General features: G+C 48.4%; 1 protein-coding gene across 2 annotated transcripts in view; it reads right to left on the reverse strand.

Annotated features, from left to right (window-relative positions):
- The window catches only part of PNPLA7 (patatin like phospholipase domain containing 7), a 135,761-nt gene that overhangs the window by 21,895 nt on the left and 99,658 nt on the right, over nt 1–14,208 (reverse strand). For both annotated transcript variants that reach the window (XM_058818113.1, XM_058818112.1), the window contains exons 27-28: nt 7,994–8,150; nt 1,524–1,640 (exon numbers count right to left, since the gene is read on the reverse strand). In XM_058818113.1, the coding sequence (XP_058674096.1) occupies nt 1,524–1,640; nt 7,994–8,150 (274 nt within the window). The remainder of the gene's footprint in view (nt 1–1,523; nt 1,641–7,993; nt 8,151–14,208) is intronic.

Below are 14,208 nucleotides of genomic sequence, written 5' to 3' on the forward strand. Positions count from 1 at the left end.
GGCTTCTGGCTCAGCTCCTGTTCCTTTCTCAGTCCCCCTTTACCCTGGGGCAGCTCCCAGTTAGAGGACTGGTTACCCCACAGGGAGAGTGGGAATTGCACTGAAGGAGAAACTCCCCCTTTCCTGCTGGGCTACACAACATTTTTCCTTATTAATCTGAGGGAATTCTTCCCACCAGAGGAAACCCTGGCCATGGACTGAGGGAAGGTGATGTTCAGCACACATGCACAGAGATGATGCTGCTAGATGCCCCAGGACTGGATTTCTCTCACACAAAACCTTCCTGAGGCTGCCAGGGAAGAGCAGAATGTGCAACTACAGCTGTTGAAATTCCTAAGGAAGGAATCTGCTGCATCTTAAAAAGGAAGTACAATGAACTGACTGCTGGAATCCAAAGCAGGGATAGATAAAAATGGCCTCAAATTGCACCAGGAGAGGTTTAGGTTGGACAGCAGGAAAAATTTCATCATGGAAAGGGTGGTCAGGCATTGGAACAGCTGTCCAGGGCAGTGGTGGGGTCACCATCCCTGGAAATGCCCAAAAGCCATGTGGATGTGGCACCTGGGGACAGGGGTCAGTCCTGGCCTTGTCAGTGCTGGGGCAATTGTTGGACTCAGGGATCTGAGGCCTTTTCCAACCTTGATGATTCCAGGAGTCTCTAAAACCTGCTTGTCTCCAGCACCATCCCCTCTGCACAGCAAACTGCTATTTTCAGCCACATGATGATTAATCACTTACTTTCATATTTGCATTTAGGTAGGGAATGTTTTGGATTATTTTTACCAAATATATTTAAAGTATATACAGTGTTAATTTGCTACATGATCTTTCATCACAAGGATGCAAACACAGGAATAATTTGGTTAAAATTGCACATCAGGTGAAATTCCAAGGCTACCCAAACACTCTCTCAGCAGGGTAATGCAGGAAGACAAACACTGATAATGTGCTTTACAATCTGCTGCTGCTGAGGGAAGGGGGAGAGGTGCATTCTAAAGGAGGCTCTTGGCTCAGGTGGACCCCACAACACCCAGCAACAACAAAAAGGTGCAAACCAGGACACAAAGGACTCTGCCATTGTTACAGCTTTCAGTAGGCTGCTCAGAAAAACTCACTCCAGCTTCAAAACTAAAATTCAAAAAAGCCAAAGCCATCACAGCCCAATTCAAGCCCCTCTCTCTGGTGTGCCCTGAAGGTCTCTGAGACCTGAGTTGCAGGAAAATAATGATGAAGCAGTCTCAGCTGTTCTTCTTCAGTGTCACAATTTTCACTTCTTCTCTCAGACAATGAGATCCCATTGTCAAACTGAAATAGCTACAAATATTCTACAGTTTGTGTTTTCTAAATCCACCAAAAAGAACAGGCTCCATCTTGCAGCCATGGATCACCACATTCACAGTTTCATCACATTTTAAGTCACCCAACAGCTCCAGACTTCCATATTAGCATTAAAAAAAGCTATTTTTGTTCCAACAGAACACAGGGACATAATTTCCTGTCCATAAGGTGAATAAAGAACCTACCTCTATCTGCTTATCTTTGAAGATGTTGTTGATGCTCTTGTTAAAAGCTGCTCCAGAAAACATAGAGGTTATTGGGTATGTCAAGTCTAGAATAGTCTTAAACACTGAGTTCATAACCTAAAAAGAAAAAAAAAAAAGGCATTTCAAAGGTCAGAATGCACAGGAATGTGTGCATAAAGGCTGCAATTCCAGAGACAACAAATTCCAGAGTTCAGAGCCCACATGCTGTAAGCATCACAAGTGCAGAAAGTGTTGAGGGGACAGAAATACAACTACAAAATCTACAAGCAGGAGCTCCCTGTGTGGTAAATTTACATTTAGCAAACCCCAAAGCAGAGCAAGCCCTGCAATAAAGCTCTGCCAGAAGGAGCATTGCCCCCTGTGCCCCACACCAGCCCCAGAGCAGCGTGTCCAGCACAGCCCTCAGCCTGGGCACGAGGCCATGGGTGCTGCAGCTCCAGCCTTTACAGTTTTTCTATTAAAAAAAAGATGTTCTGAGTTGTCTTCCTCTCCATTATCCTTCCCACAGCACCTGTGTGGTGCAGTGGTGTGGGAAGGAACCCAAAAATCCATGGCAGGAGTTGCTTCATCCATCTCTTCTCATCTGGGGGTCACACCCAATCTTTCTCCCAGACTCAAAGCTTTTCTGTGCCTCAGTGGAAGAATTTAGAGAATCGTGTCTGGGGTTCTCTGGGACTCTAACAAGGCTCAGTCAAGCACATCTCATAGAGCTTTAAACCCTTTCTGTGGAGCAGGCTCCATTATTTGTCATTCCCAAAGTCAGGTATTGGGATGTGTTATGGACCCAGCATTTAACTGCTACAAACTCAGCAAGGGAAACCCAACCACATCAGGTTCCTTAAAGCACTGCAGGTCCCTGCACACCAACCCTTCTAACACACAAATCCTGGAATTAAGCTTTCACAGATTCCTTTTCTCTCCATTTCAACAGCATTATTACACCTATGTACTGACCTACAAGAGAAAATTATGAAAAATCCCTAAACTTTATGGCATTATGGCCATAGTATTTGCCCATAACTAGGCCATCCTAATAAATCTTACCAAAATTCAATGTTTAATATATTACACCATAGTCAAAATGTAAAAGAAGACCACAAAACCCAATTAATTCCTTTCAAATTAAATAGGGTTTCACTGGATGAAATATTTCCATGAGATGATATCTTTTCTCTACATGTTCTCTGTAATTTAACAGCTTCTCAGAGATCAGGGCATCCTTCCCAGGCAGACACATGGAACAGCCTCAAACCTGCCAGCTGTTAGAGCAGCTGTGAGCAACATCTGGCTTGGCTTTACTCTGCAGTGATTTCAGAGCAGCAGGATCAGCCTGCATTGCCATGTCCAGCTGCTTTCAAATTTCTGTCAGGGATCTGCCCAGAGAAAATGAGTGCAAGGATAAAAAAATGATCATTAAGAAGAAGGATGGGAACAGGAAGTGTGGGAGAATGCAAAAGGCTGAGCACAAACCCAAGGATGAAGCTTCATTCACATCCTCACTCTGGGTTTGATGTGCTGAGGACAGTGTGCCAACCTAACTATAGACTGCTACCCACAGCTTCAGAGGGAGATGGAATTAGTGCTGCACCTAAAATAGGGATCAGGTCTCTTCAGAATGATTAAATCAGGGGAAGAGGCATCTACAAAGAGCCCTTTATTTAATACTGAAGAAAAACCTCACCCACTCAGCAGCAGCCATTGGGCTTCCCTTGTTGCAAATTATATTTATGGCGCTGAGCCTCCACATTTCTCAGTGATCTTGTCCATGGACAAAATACTTCCAGATAACAGTTATTCTTAATATTCCCATTTCTCAGAGCTGGAAGATGCCCTTTAGCTGAAGCTGATGGCCAACAGCCTCCCTCAGCCTTCCAGGAATAGCTGCAAGCACCTCCTGTTCCCCAGATAAATTCAGTTAAAGATCACCCTCTGGGGAGGCAGACAGAGCCTCCTGCCTCCTGCTCCACTTCCTACAGGAGCTCTGGGATCAGCTCCAGCAGCTCCAAGAGTTTCATCCCAACACCACCAGGATGGGAAGCCCAGCCCTGAGCCAGCTCTGCCAGTGCTCTCAGGGCTTGCAGGTCATGGAATTGTGGAATTTTTTTGGGTTGGAAGGACCTTAAAACTCATCTCATTCCAGCCCTGCCATGGCAGGGACACCTTTCACTGTCCCAGGTGCTCCCAGCCCTGCCCAGCCTGGCCTTGGGCACTGCCAGGGATCCAGGGGCAGCCACAGCTGCTCTGGGCACCCTGTGCCAGGGCCTCACACCCTCATCATAAAAATTTTTGTCCTATCACAGTCTAAATCTATTCCTTTGCCTCTTATCCTGGCCCTGATAAAAATTCTCCCGCCATCTTCTTTATAATCCTCCTTTCAATACATAAAGGCTTCTCATGAACTTCCATTACTACAGCTCTGCTACAAGATGAGCTTTCTTTTTAAAAAGACCTTCAATCCTAAAATCTTTTTTAAGTGACCCTAGGGATAGAAAAGTTCAGCAAGGAAGGGACAAGGTTCTGCTCACAGAGCAGGACAAGAGCAAAGGCATGTGATGATGGACAAGAGGAATTGTCATCTCTGGCTCTTTTGTTCTTTGATGCAGCATTGTGGCAAACTGGTGTGAAAAGCCAGTATAATCCCAGGATTTTTCAATCTTCCTGACTATAAAAAACCCCCAAGGTTATAGGAAAACTTATGAAACAACAAAAATTTCAAACAGATCCAGTATTTTTTAAACTACTCAAAAGATCATGTAGTGCCTTCTCAGCAATCACCTAAAAAGTTTCAATAAAACAAGGAAAGGAATTCCCACAGAAAAAAAAATGTTAAATCAATACAATAAAAACATAACTCAGGGCTGGATGAGAATTGGCATGACAGGGAAAAACCAAGGACTCATTTCTGGCCAGATCTGCCCATTAAAGCACAGGATCTTCCAATGCACAAATGGAGCAGGCTCAGAGCAGAACCTCCTGACTCCCTGGGCACAACCCCCACATTTATTGGAGCTGTCAGTGCCACCAGACAGTGACAGGCAGCAAATGGTGGCAGTGTCCCACCCAGCCAGCCCCCATCCCCATTAGGAGCAGTGTTTTAGCCCCACACACATCTATAACTGTATTTCTTTCTAAGAATATTCCATCTGTGTGAAATATTTCTACTTTGAGATATTAATCCTCCAATTAAATAAAACAACAGTCTGCAAACACTAAAGCTTTGGCTTGTTCACTTTGCTGGTAAAATAGAGGTGCAGAAGACACGGAGACAATAAACAGTAACTAATCTGACTGGGAATTTTCATATTTCCCCCTGTATTTTGACAAGAGTAATTTATTTCTTCACTGCTTCATTAGGTGCAGAAAACACATCCCATTAAAAATATCCCTTCTCCCAGCACCAAGTGTACAGCTAGAGAGATGCCAATTGCTAAAAATACCAAAAAGAGAAGTAAATGCAGGACAAACAGCATTCAGCCTGATGGATTAAACAGAGAGATAAGAAAAGCTCAGAGTTAAGTAATCCATGCCAGTGAAGACATTTCCCAGGCTGCTCTCAGCAATAACCTTGCCCAGCACAGGCTCAGAGCTGCAGAGGAGCAGCAGGTCCTGGAGCAGGGAATCCATCCAGCCCTTCTGCCTGGCTGCTCCTGGGGCATGTCCTGCACAGCCACCCCAGGGCTGCTCTGGGGACAGCAGGGCAGGTCCCATTTGGGAAGTTGGGGGTTATCTGGGGGATATTTCAGCTCTCTCACCTTTAGTCCCTTCAAGTGGATCTCCCAAGAATTCCCTAAGGCTGTTTTCCACACACTGGGGCTCCTTTCCCCTCTCCCTGCTCAGCATTAACACCATACAAGAGTCAACACCTCAGAACAGCCACTGATAAAAGATTTCTAATGCCCTAAACTCTGCACACTGTGATATTGGAGAGGGGATTTCATGGCTCTCTTCAGTTTGCAGCCATTGTGCTGGACACTGCCAGTACCACTGGGAAGGGCCTCAAACAGAGCAGGCTTTGCTTTTGTCCTCCTCAAACCCTTAGACAATTTCTGGGCTGGACATGGACCTGCAAGAACACTTATGGAAGTCCTCATGAAAATCTATTGTTCATAAATAAGATGAAATGTTTGCTCTAGCAGAGGTCAATCACCTCTCCCATTACTTATTTGCAGCTTTCAAGGCACCAACACCTGCAACAGCCCCAGGCCAAAAATTGCCTTTTACCTTGGGAAAAGTTCTCTGAGCTTTTGCAATTTGTGCTCAAAAGTTAATCAACAGATTAAATGCCTCCATTTCATCTTCAAATATTCCTGATAAGAGTGACTGTGATTCCACAATGAGAAACCCATTCCTGAGAAGGCCGGGAAACATCTCCAGCTCTGCCTCGTGCCCTGCACACCTGACAAACAGGAAGAGAATCCTCTGGACAAATGCACAGAAGGAAATTCCATGGCTGCAGCTTAGGCAAGAGCTGGGAGAGAGGGCAGAGATCCCCAGAGTGCTGGGGGTTGGGAAAGCTGGGAGGAATCAGCACCCATTCAGATGCTGCCCTGGAAACACAAGGTGGGAGAGAGAGAGCAAGGTTAAGGGAGGTCTGACACAATTCAGTGCATTTGGCTTTATGTCTTTAATCTTGAACCTCCCCCAGGTTTGTGATTGCAGCAAACTGCTCTGTATCATCAACAGTTTATGTTTTGGGTGCTTCCCAAGCCAGCCAGGCACAGGCAGTTCTTAAATAAAAAGCATAAAATCCATATTCTTCTGGCAAGCAGTGATGGGGAGGTGAATCAGTCCCACAGCCCCTGCCCACCAGGACAGCACAAACATCCCAGGGCCTCAATGTGCATTTCAGTCCCTCACACAATCCATCTTCACAGAGACAGCTTTTGTTGCAAAGCCATGGCAGATTAGAGGATCCTTGGGAGATATAAACAGTGCCCACATGCCAAGGACAGGGTTCTGTTTCCCCCTGAAACCCAAGACCTAAGACTCTTAATCTCATTTATGAAATTCTCTATGTTGTTTCATTTTCAGTAAGAAAATCTACAGGAAAATGTGGGGTTGATGTGAAGAATACAAACCTACAACCAGCAAACTTCAGAAGGAACCTCACCTTCAGTCAGTCTGAACCAGGGGCACCTGGGACAGTTTTCATCCAACATCTGATCAATAAATAAAACCAAGCCAGGCTGGATGGAGCTTGGAGCACCCTGGGACAGTGGAAAGTGTCCCTGCCCATGGCAGGGGTGGAATGGGGATGATCTCCAAGGTCCCTTCCAACCCAAACCAATCTTTGATTCCATGATAAATAAACTCAACCCAATGAAGTCACTATTTAAAACAACCTTCCCAAAACTTGAGTTAACTTTGAAAATAAGTTTTTGTTTGTACTAAATATTGAAAGTTAGGACCTTCTCCTGACCCAGAGTCCCAGTGCTGTGGAGTGCAAGGCAGGACCAGGAGTGACACATTTGGGAGTTATTTAGAGAAGGATTACCTCTGTCACTCAGTTCCACTGACACATGACAGCATGTGAGAAAGAGAGAGAATTACACAAAACAGAAACACATTTGTTGAGAGCTGGAAAGGAAACAGGCCCCAGCACATAGAAGATAAAACAAAGATAACCACAGGTGAGCACACTGAGACCACATCTCTGTGCCTTGACAGTGTGAGCAGGATTGGTGCAGAGCTAAGCCAGGCAGCTGCCTCCTGACTCCTTGGACGTGGAGCAGCTTTTCCAGGTGATCCATCACTGCTGGGCAGGGCTTGTTCTGTGCCACACACACTGAATTTCAGGAGGCTGCACCTTCCTGGGGTGCTGCTCGTGCCCTGCTGTGCCTGGGCCTGGCTCCACTGGGGGAAGCACAGCATTCCCAGGTGAGGGAATTCAGCATTCCCAGAGGAAGGAATTCAGCACTTTCATGGAAGGGAATTCAGCATTTCCAATGGAGGGAATTCAGCATTCCTAGTGGAGGGAACATCCCCAGTGGAGGAAATTCAGCATTCCCAGTGGAGGCAATTCAGTGTTCTCATGGGAGGGAATTCAGCATTCCCATGGGAGGCAATTCAGTGTTCTCATGGGAGGGAATTCAGCATTCCCATGGGAGGCAATTCAGTGTTCTCATGAGGGAATCCAGCATTCCCAGTGGAGGGAATTCAGGACTCCCCATGGAGGGAATTCATCCTTCCCATGGGAGGGAATTCAGTATTCCCAGTGGAAGGAATTCAGCATTCCCAGGTGACGGAACATTCCCAGGGGAGGGAATTCAGTGTTCCCATGGGAGGGAATTCAGCACTCCCATGTGAGAGAACATTCCCAGGGGAAGGAATTCACATTCCCAGCAGAAGGAACATTCCCAGTGGAAGGAATTCAGCATTCCCAGTGGAGGGAACATTCCCAGGGAAGGGAATCCACATTCCAGTGCAGGAATTCCCATGCCAGTGCTTACCATGGCCCACTGGCGAGCTTTGATCCTCATCTGGTTGTAGCTGCGCTCCTCGGCGTACAGCGCGCTCATGAAGGCGCCGATGGACGTGCCCCCGATCATGTCCACGGGAATGCCAGCCTCGATCAGCGCCCGGATCACGCCCACCTGGGAGCAGCCCCTGTGCCAGGGAGGGAGGGAAGGGAGAGAAGAGCCACTGTCAGCCAGGCAGTCACTGAGGAGTGCAAGGCTGGTGATGAATGGCGCCTTCTAAGGAAGCCGAGCCCGCGCCAGCTGAGCTGCCAACCTCTTGCTGAACAAGCCCCGGTGCCAGGAACAAACATTATGAATGCAGGAATCCTCCCAGAGACTCCCAGAGGAGCTGAGGGAACACGACCACGCAGCCTGGAGCACTGGGGAAGGCAGGGAGATGACAGCAGCCAAGAGCTGAGCTGGTGGATGGGCGAGGGGAACGTCAGCGTGGATCTGAGGGAGCAGAGTCTGCTGGGGTCCCCCCAAAGCACCCAGGAAAGGCTGGGGTTCAGAGCCTTCCCACCAGGTTCTTTCCTGGTGGTTCTCCACAGAAATTGAGCCAGCCTGGGGTACTGGGAAGGGGCACCACATGGATTAATAATGAAATTTGGAGGTGGAAACAAAAGCAAGCAGAGACAAACAGTGATGAGAGGGCAGAGGTTGAGGCGGCACACAAGCCCAGGAGAGGGGCAGATGAGGAGTCAACTTCTGAGGATAAGACAAATTCCTTCAGGAAAATAAACTTAATCCTTGATTTCAAGTGCAGAAGGAATTCTGAGCAACAATGGAGACAGGTGATAAACAAGAGATGAACCTCAGTGCTGATGGGACAAGAGGAAAACAGAAGCAGCAACGCCCCTGCAGCAACCAGCTCTTATCCAGCTCTGCTCACATGGATTTGGGAACCCCTGGGGATATCCCCTGACAAATATTAACCTACTGTGCAGTGCAAGGTCAAGAATAAAACAGAAAACATAAGAATACACATCCAGGATGGGCCAGTATTTGGAAAACCACAAGCAAGCTCAGACCTCTCACCCAAAGAAAGAGCAGAACTAAAAAAATGACAGAGAAAAGCACAAAAGGTGACCAGAATATGAGATGGACTTCACAGGAGGAGAAAGTAAACTGGAATCACTGACTGGGGAGATCCTGACTGATGGGAAACATGCAGGGTCAGCAATGATATCACCATGCAGAGATTTTAATGGAAAGGAAAGAATTTGCAGACAGGTGTACACAGAGCACAAACTGGGGAAGCCACTGTTACCACATGCTGGAGAGGTCAAATCACAAATGGATTTAAATGTGGAAAGGATGAATCAAAGGTACCAGGCTGTCAGTGGCTACTAAACATGACAAATGGGAGGTGCAAGCTGGCGCTCAGGAGGCTCAGGAGCTGCTAATTGCTGCCCCCCACCATCAGAAATGAGAGAGCAGAGGTGGAACCTTTGATCTGATCCTATGAACATCTGATCACATCTGATCTTTTATCCCCTAGTGGGAGAGGGATCCCTGCCTATCCCACAGAACCACAGAACACTGCACTGGAGGCAAATTGTGCTTCCAAGCAGCCCAAAGCTCCAGCCTCAGCTTTCCAATGCTCTGTCCAGTGAATAAGAAGCATTTTTGATTAGTTCATCCCACCTGGATGGATGCTTTGCAGTCTAGGCCATAAAGCAGTAAAATAAACTTCCTTTTCCCATTTCCATCCCATTTTCTGTCCCCCACAGTTTGCTCTATTTCCATCCTCTTTCCCCTTGCTGTTTACATCCTATAAATACTTGCTAACAGCTGCCAAGTCCACCGTAGGTGTCACTTGGCCAAGCTATGCTGAGCACATTCTTTCCATCCAAATAAATCCCCTCCAGCTGCTGAAATGCTTTGGGACAGGTTTGTGGTTATCCTGGGTGTAAATGACTTCAATGACAGATCCGTGCTGCTGCAATCCAAGAGCAGAAAATGGTTCATTTCACTTTCCTCTCCAAATTCCCCTTCTCCTCTTCTCCTACTGCTTCTTCCCTCAAGATGCCCTGAGTTAAAGGAATTACACTTTTTCCTGCCCATTGTTTTTAGGTTTTTAGAGTGCAGCTATTTTGGCATTCTGCTGCTCGTGCCTGGTACTTCCCACTGCCTCAGCCCTGATATTCCACAAGGAGCAGAGCTATCCCTGCACCTCCTGCCCTCTGCAGACAGCCCACACCAGGTGCCTTTCTTAGGGCACCTTAAAGTATTTCCTGCTTGGAGGGCAATTTTAAGACTATGAGTAGCTCCAGACTGGATTCTCTCCCTTTAACTGTTTTTCCCAATTCAGACATCCATAAATACAAAGGATTTGATGTGAGCACTCTGGATTTGTTCCTATTTTGCTGCATGATGCCTTTGCATGAATAACAAAAGATCATTATTACTTTTATTGGCAAGTCATCCCCTCCTGGTGCATCCACAGAGTCCCTGCCAATACCACACTAATGTGACAGCCACAGATCTCCAACAGATCCACTGATCACAAAGCAAGATGGGAATCAAAGTCCTTTTCTTGCTTGTAAAAGAACCTCCCATAAGCTGCCTGACTAAATTATGTTTCATTTATACACAACCACAGAGCTGATTCTTCCAGCTCCAACACCCTGAGCAGGAACATTGCTGGAATTTGCAAATTACATCCTGAAAAAAGTCAAATGTGCCTGAGCCCACCCTTTTCTCCAGTTGGTCCTGACCTCCTGAAAGACAGAAATGGGGATTTTTCCTCCTTGTCCCTACAGCTTTAGGCCATCACAGCCCCAGCAACGTTACCACATGGGACTTCTCAACAACTCCAGCAGTTGGTTCTGTCCTGGGCACTTCCCAGCTCCACAAACACGGGCAGGCTGCCAGGGGAAGTGTGTACCAGCACCTGCCAGGCACTGATCCCCTCTGCCAGCATCCCTGGGCTCCCACAGAGCTGCACTGGGCAGCTGCAAACTGAAAAGGAAAAGGAATTGAGCCAGGAGCAAGATCCATGTTCACAGCCAGAGGACTGGTGCAGAAATACCCCAGGGATTGTGCATCCTTGTAATACCAGGCCCAATTTCACAGGGGACGTGTCCTGGCTTAGGGAAATGTGGAATTACAAGTGTTGGGCAGGAGGAGAACAAAGGGAGAGGGATAACTCCTGCCAGTGCTGTACCTGCACAGCAGTGACAACGTGGGACAGGGAAACCTCCAGGTGACACAGAGCTGAGTGCCACTCACTGCAGGGGAAAGGGACAGGGGAGTGCTGCCACACGGGAGGAAGGAGCACCCCAGGGAGGGGATGGACACCCAGAGTGTCCCTGGAGCTGCACATGCAGCTCCCCTCACCCTAGAGCTGCCTGAAGGAGCAGCTGGATGGAGGCACCTCCCCTGCCAGGACCAGCACTGCCCCAGGACAGTGACAAGGGGAATAGAAACAATGATCTACAAGATGACTTTCAAATAATTTCTATCAGAACCTAAAGATTTGCCCAGGAGGTGCAATCAGGATCTGAACAGAAACTCTTTTCCATTGTCCTCAGTGCCTAGGACAGGCCTGATTCATTAATGCCTGTAGGAGTGACGGGGGGTCAGCACGGTGGGGATGGATGGAGATGAGAGATCTCTGCAGCCAGGGCTGGAACTTGGGGTTCATTGCAAAGGGCCTGGGTGCAGGGCCCTGCTGGGAGCTGCCAAACACAGCTCAGAGCAGGACTGAGAGAAGAGAGGGGGAGAGAGGATGAGAGGGTGAGAGAGCAAAAGCAAGAGGGGCAAGAGCAAAGAGAGTAAAAAAGCTAAGAGGGTAAGAGAGGCAAGGTTCCCATTACAATACAATAAATCATCTTCTGTGTTGAATATTCTGATTCTCACTAACCAATCTAGTACAAGATACAAATCCTATAGCATTTACACACAGCCTATAAGAATCATTACATTACCATCCTGTGTTACATTTTAAACCCTAAAACCTCCTCTTTGGGCCCCTCCTGCCAAGCTGTAGGGTCTGCTCTGAGCCTTGGGCCTGTCTGCAAGCAGAGGGTGTTGTTCCATCAAAAGGGGATCACCTTCAGCTGGCCACACCATTGTTTTCCAGTCGTTCAGTAACTGAGGGATCTCAAAGCTTGCTTTCATTTCAATCTCACTTATACTTTCCATATTCTCAAAATCTTTTGCCAGGCAATCATATTTATAAGGCTTTCTTGTTTCATCTTCCCCAACAAATGCCCTTTGCAGAGAGAGCTGAGCCAGCATCACCCAGCTCGAGGAGGGGCTGAAGCCAGAGCCAGGCTCTGTTCCCAGCCCTGCCCTGCCTCAGCCTGACCTGAGCAACACAAAGCAGGGGCTGCTCTGGCCATCAGCTGCCCCAGGTGCTGCTGTCTGCACCCAGCAAATCATGATCCCCTTGCTGAATGAGCCTCCTTAGCTGTGCTGGCTAAACTCCTTGTTTAATGTTTAAACATTCCGTGTTTACTACTCATGGCCACAAGGAGGTCACTTGGTCTGGTCAGCTGGACAGGAGGAGACTGAGGGGAGACCTCACTGCAGTTCCAGGGGAAGAGCAGGGACAGGAGCCAGGGCACGGCTGGGGCTGGGCCAGGGCAGCTCAGGCTGGAGCTCAGGGCAAGGCTCTGCCCCCAGAGGGTGCTGGCACTGCCCAGGCTGCCCAGGGAATGGGCACGGCCCCGAGGCTGCCAGAGCTCCAGGAGCCTTTGGGCAGCGCTGCCAGGGGTGCCCAGGGTGGGGCTGCTGGGGGGGCTGGGCAGGGACAGGGGCTGGATTTGAAGATCCTGGTGGGTCCCTCCAGCTCAGGATATTCTGTGATTCTGGGAAAGAAATGACCACAAAGCAGGGAGAGGAGGTTGGAGACCTGCTTCCCTAAATACCTCAGCACAGCACACACACGGAGCTCAGCCTTTCTGCCAGAAGGTCTTGCAGGAAAATTCCTGCTGCTGAAATGAGCCCTTGCTTTCATCCCCTGGGGAAGTGCTGCTGGCATGTTGACTGCATGCACGAAGGCCAGAGCAGAACTGATAAAAGGAAAATTCCCCTGTGAGCTGTGCATGTGCCAGCCCTGCACGTGCTGCCAGAGCTGGGATGGATCTGCCTCAGGAGAAGGCAGCCAGTGCAGCAGGACACCCCAGATCTGAGTGCCAGCAGGAAGGCAGGCTGTCCTCCTGCTCAGGGGCTGAAGGAAACACAATCAATACAAAACCTGTATTTTGTGCACCACTATTTCCCCCATTAGCCACACCAGCAGGATGCTGCCTGTGTCTGAAAGAACAACCCAAACTGGGAGCAGCCAGAGGGGACACTAAGGGAACAGCCAGGCAAGGCTGCAGCTCAACCACCTCCAAAGCCCATGTCAGCTCCAAAAAGGCAGCTGGGCTCAAAGAGGAATCCAGCCTGAGCAGCCCCATGTCTCCTCCTAACTGACTCAGCATGGTGAAAGACATCTCCCTGAATGCTCTGAAGAGATGCTGCTTCCTTGGGCTAAAGAAGGATTAAGGCATGGCTGCTGCAGAGCTCTGTTGTGTCTCCCACCAAAGCCTCCTCAGAGTGGCACACAGCTTCCAGCCCTCCTTCCTGATGGAATAATCTGGCAAAGGAGGCAGGAAAATAGAGAAATTGTCAAGGGGAGTTTATTAAGCTCCATTAGAGCCCAACAAACCTGAATTAAGAGACCCTCAGAAGCTGAAAACCCCTGAAGCAGCAAAGCCATAAAACCAGCTTTTCCCTGGAAGGGTTGTCCAGCCCTTCACAGGTTTCTCAGGGCAGTGCTGGAGTCCCCAGCCCCAGAGGGGTTGGAAAGCCACATGGATGTGGCACTTGGGGACAGGGGTCAGTGCTGGCCTGGACAGTGCTGGGGGAATGGTTGGACTCAATGATTTTAAAGGTCTTTTCCAACCTTAACCATTCTGCAATTCTATGAATTTGTATTTACTGTGTCCATCGTGGAGATGTGCAAAATGTTCTGCCTTGGGCAACCACTCCCAGCCCTGCTCTGAGCACAAAACAAACTGAAGGTGCCTGAGCTTCCAACCCACAGGACAGGACAGCACACCCTGAAACCCACCATGTGCAGCACACAGGGAACCCTGGCACCTCAGGGATCCCAAAACAGCCTGGTGACTGAGCCTGCAGCTCTCAGAGCACCACAGAACCATTACCTGAGGGGTGGTGATGGTTCCAGATCCTTCTTGGAGTCATTGTGG

The sequence above is a fragment of the Ammospiza caudacuta genome, chromosome 21 (assembly GCF_027887145.1).
Source record: "Ammospiza caudacuta isolate bAmmCau1 chromosome 21, bAmmCau1.pri, whole genome shotgun sequence".
Taxonomy (NCBI): Eukaryota; Metazoa; Chordata; class Aves; order Passeriformes; family Passerellidae; genus Ammospiza; species Ammospiza caudacuta.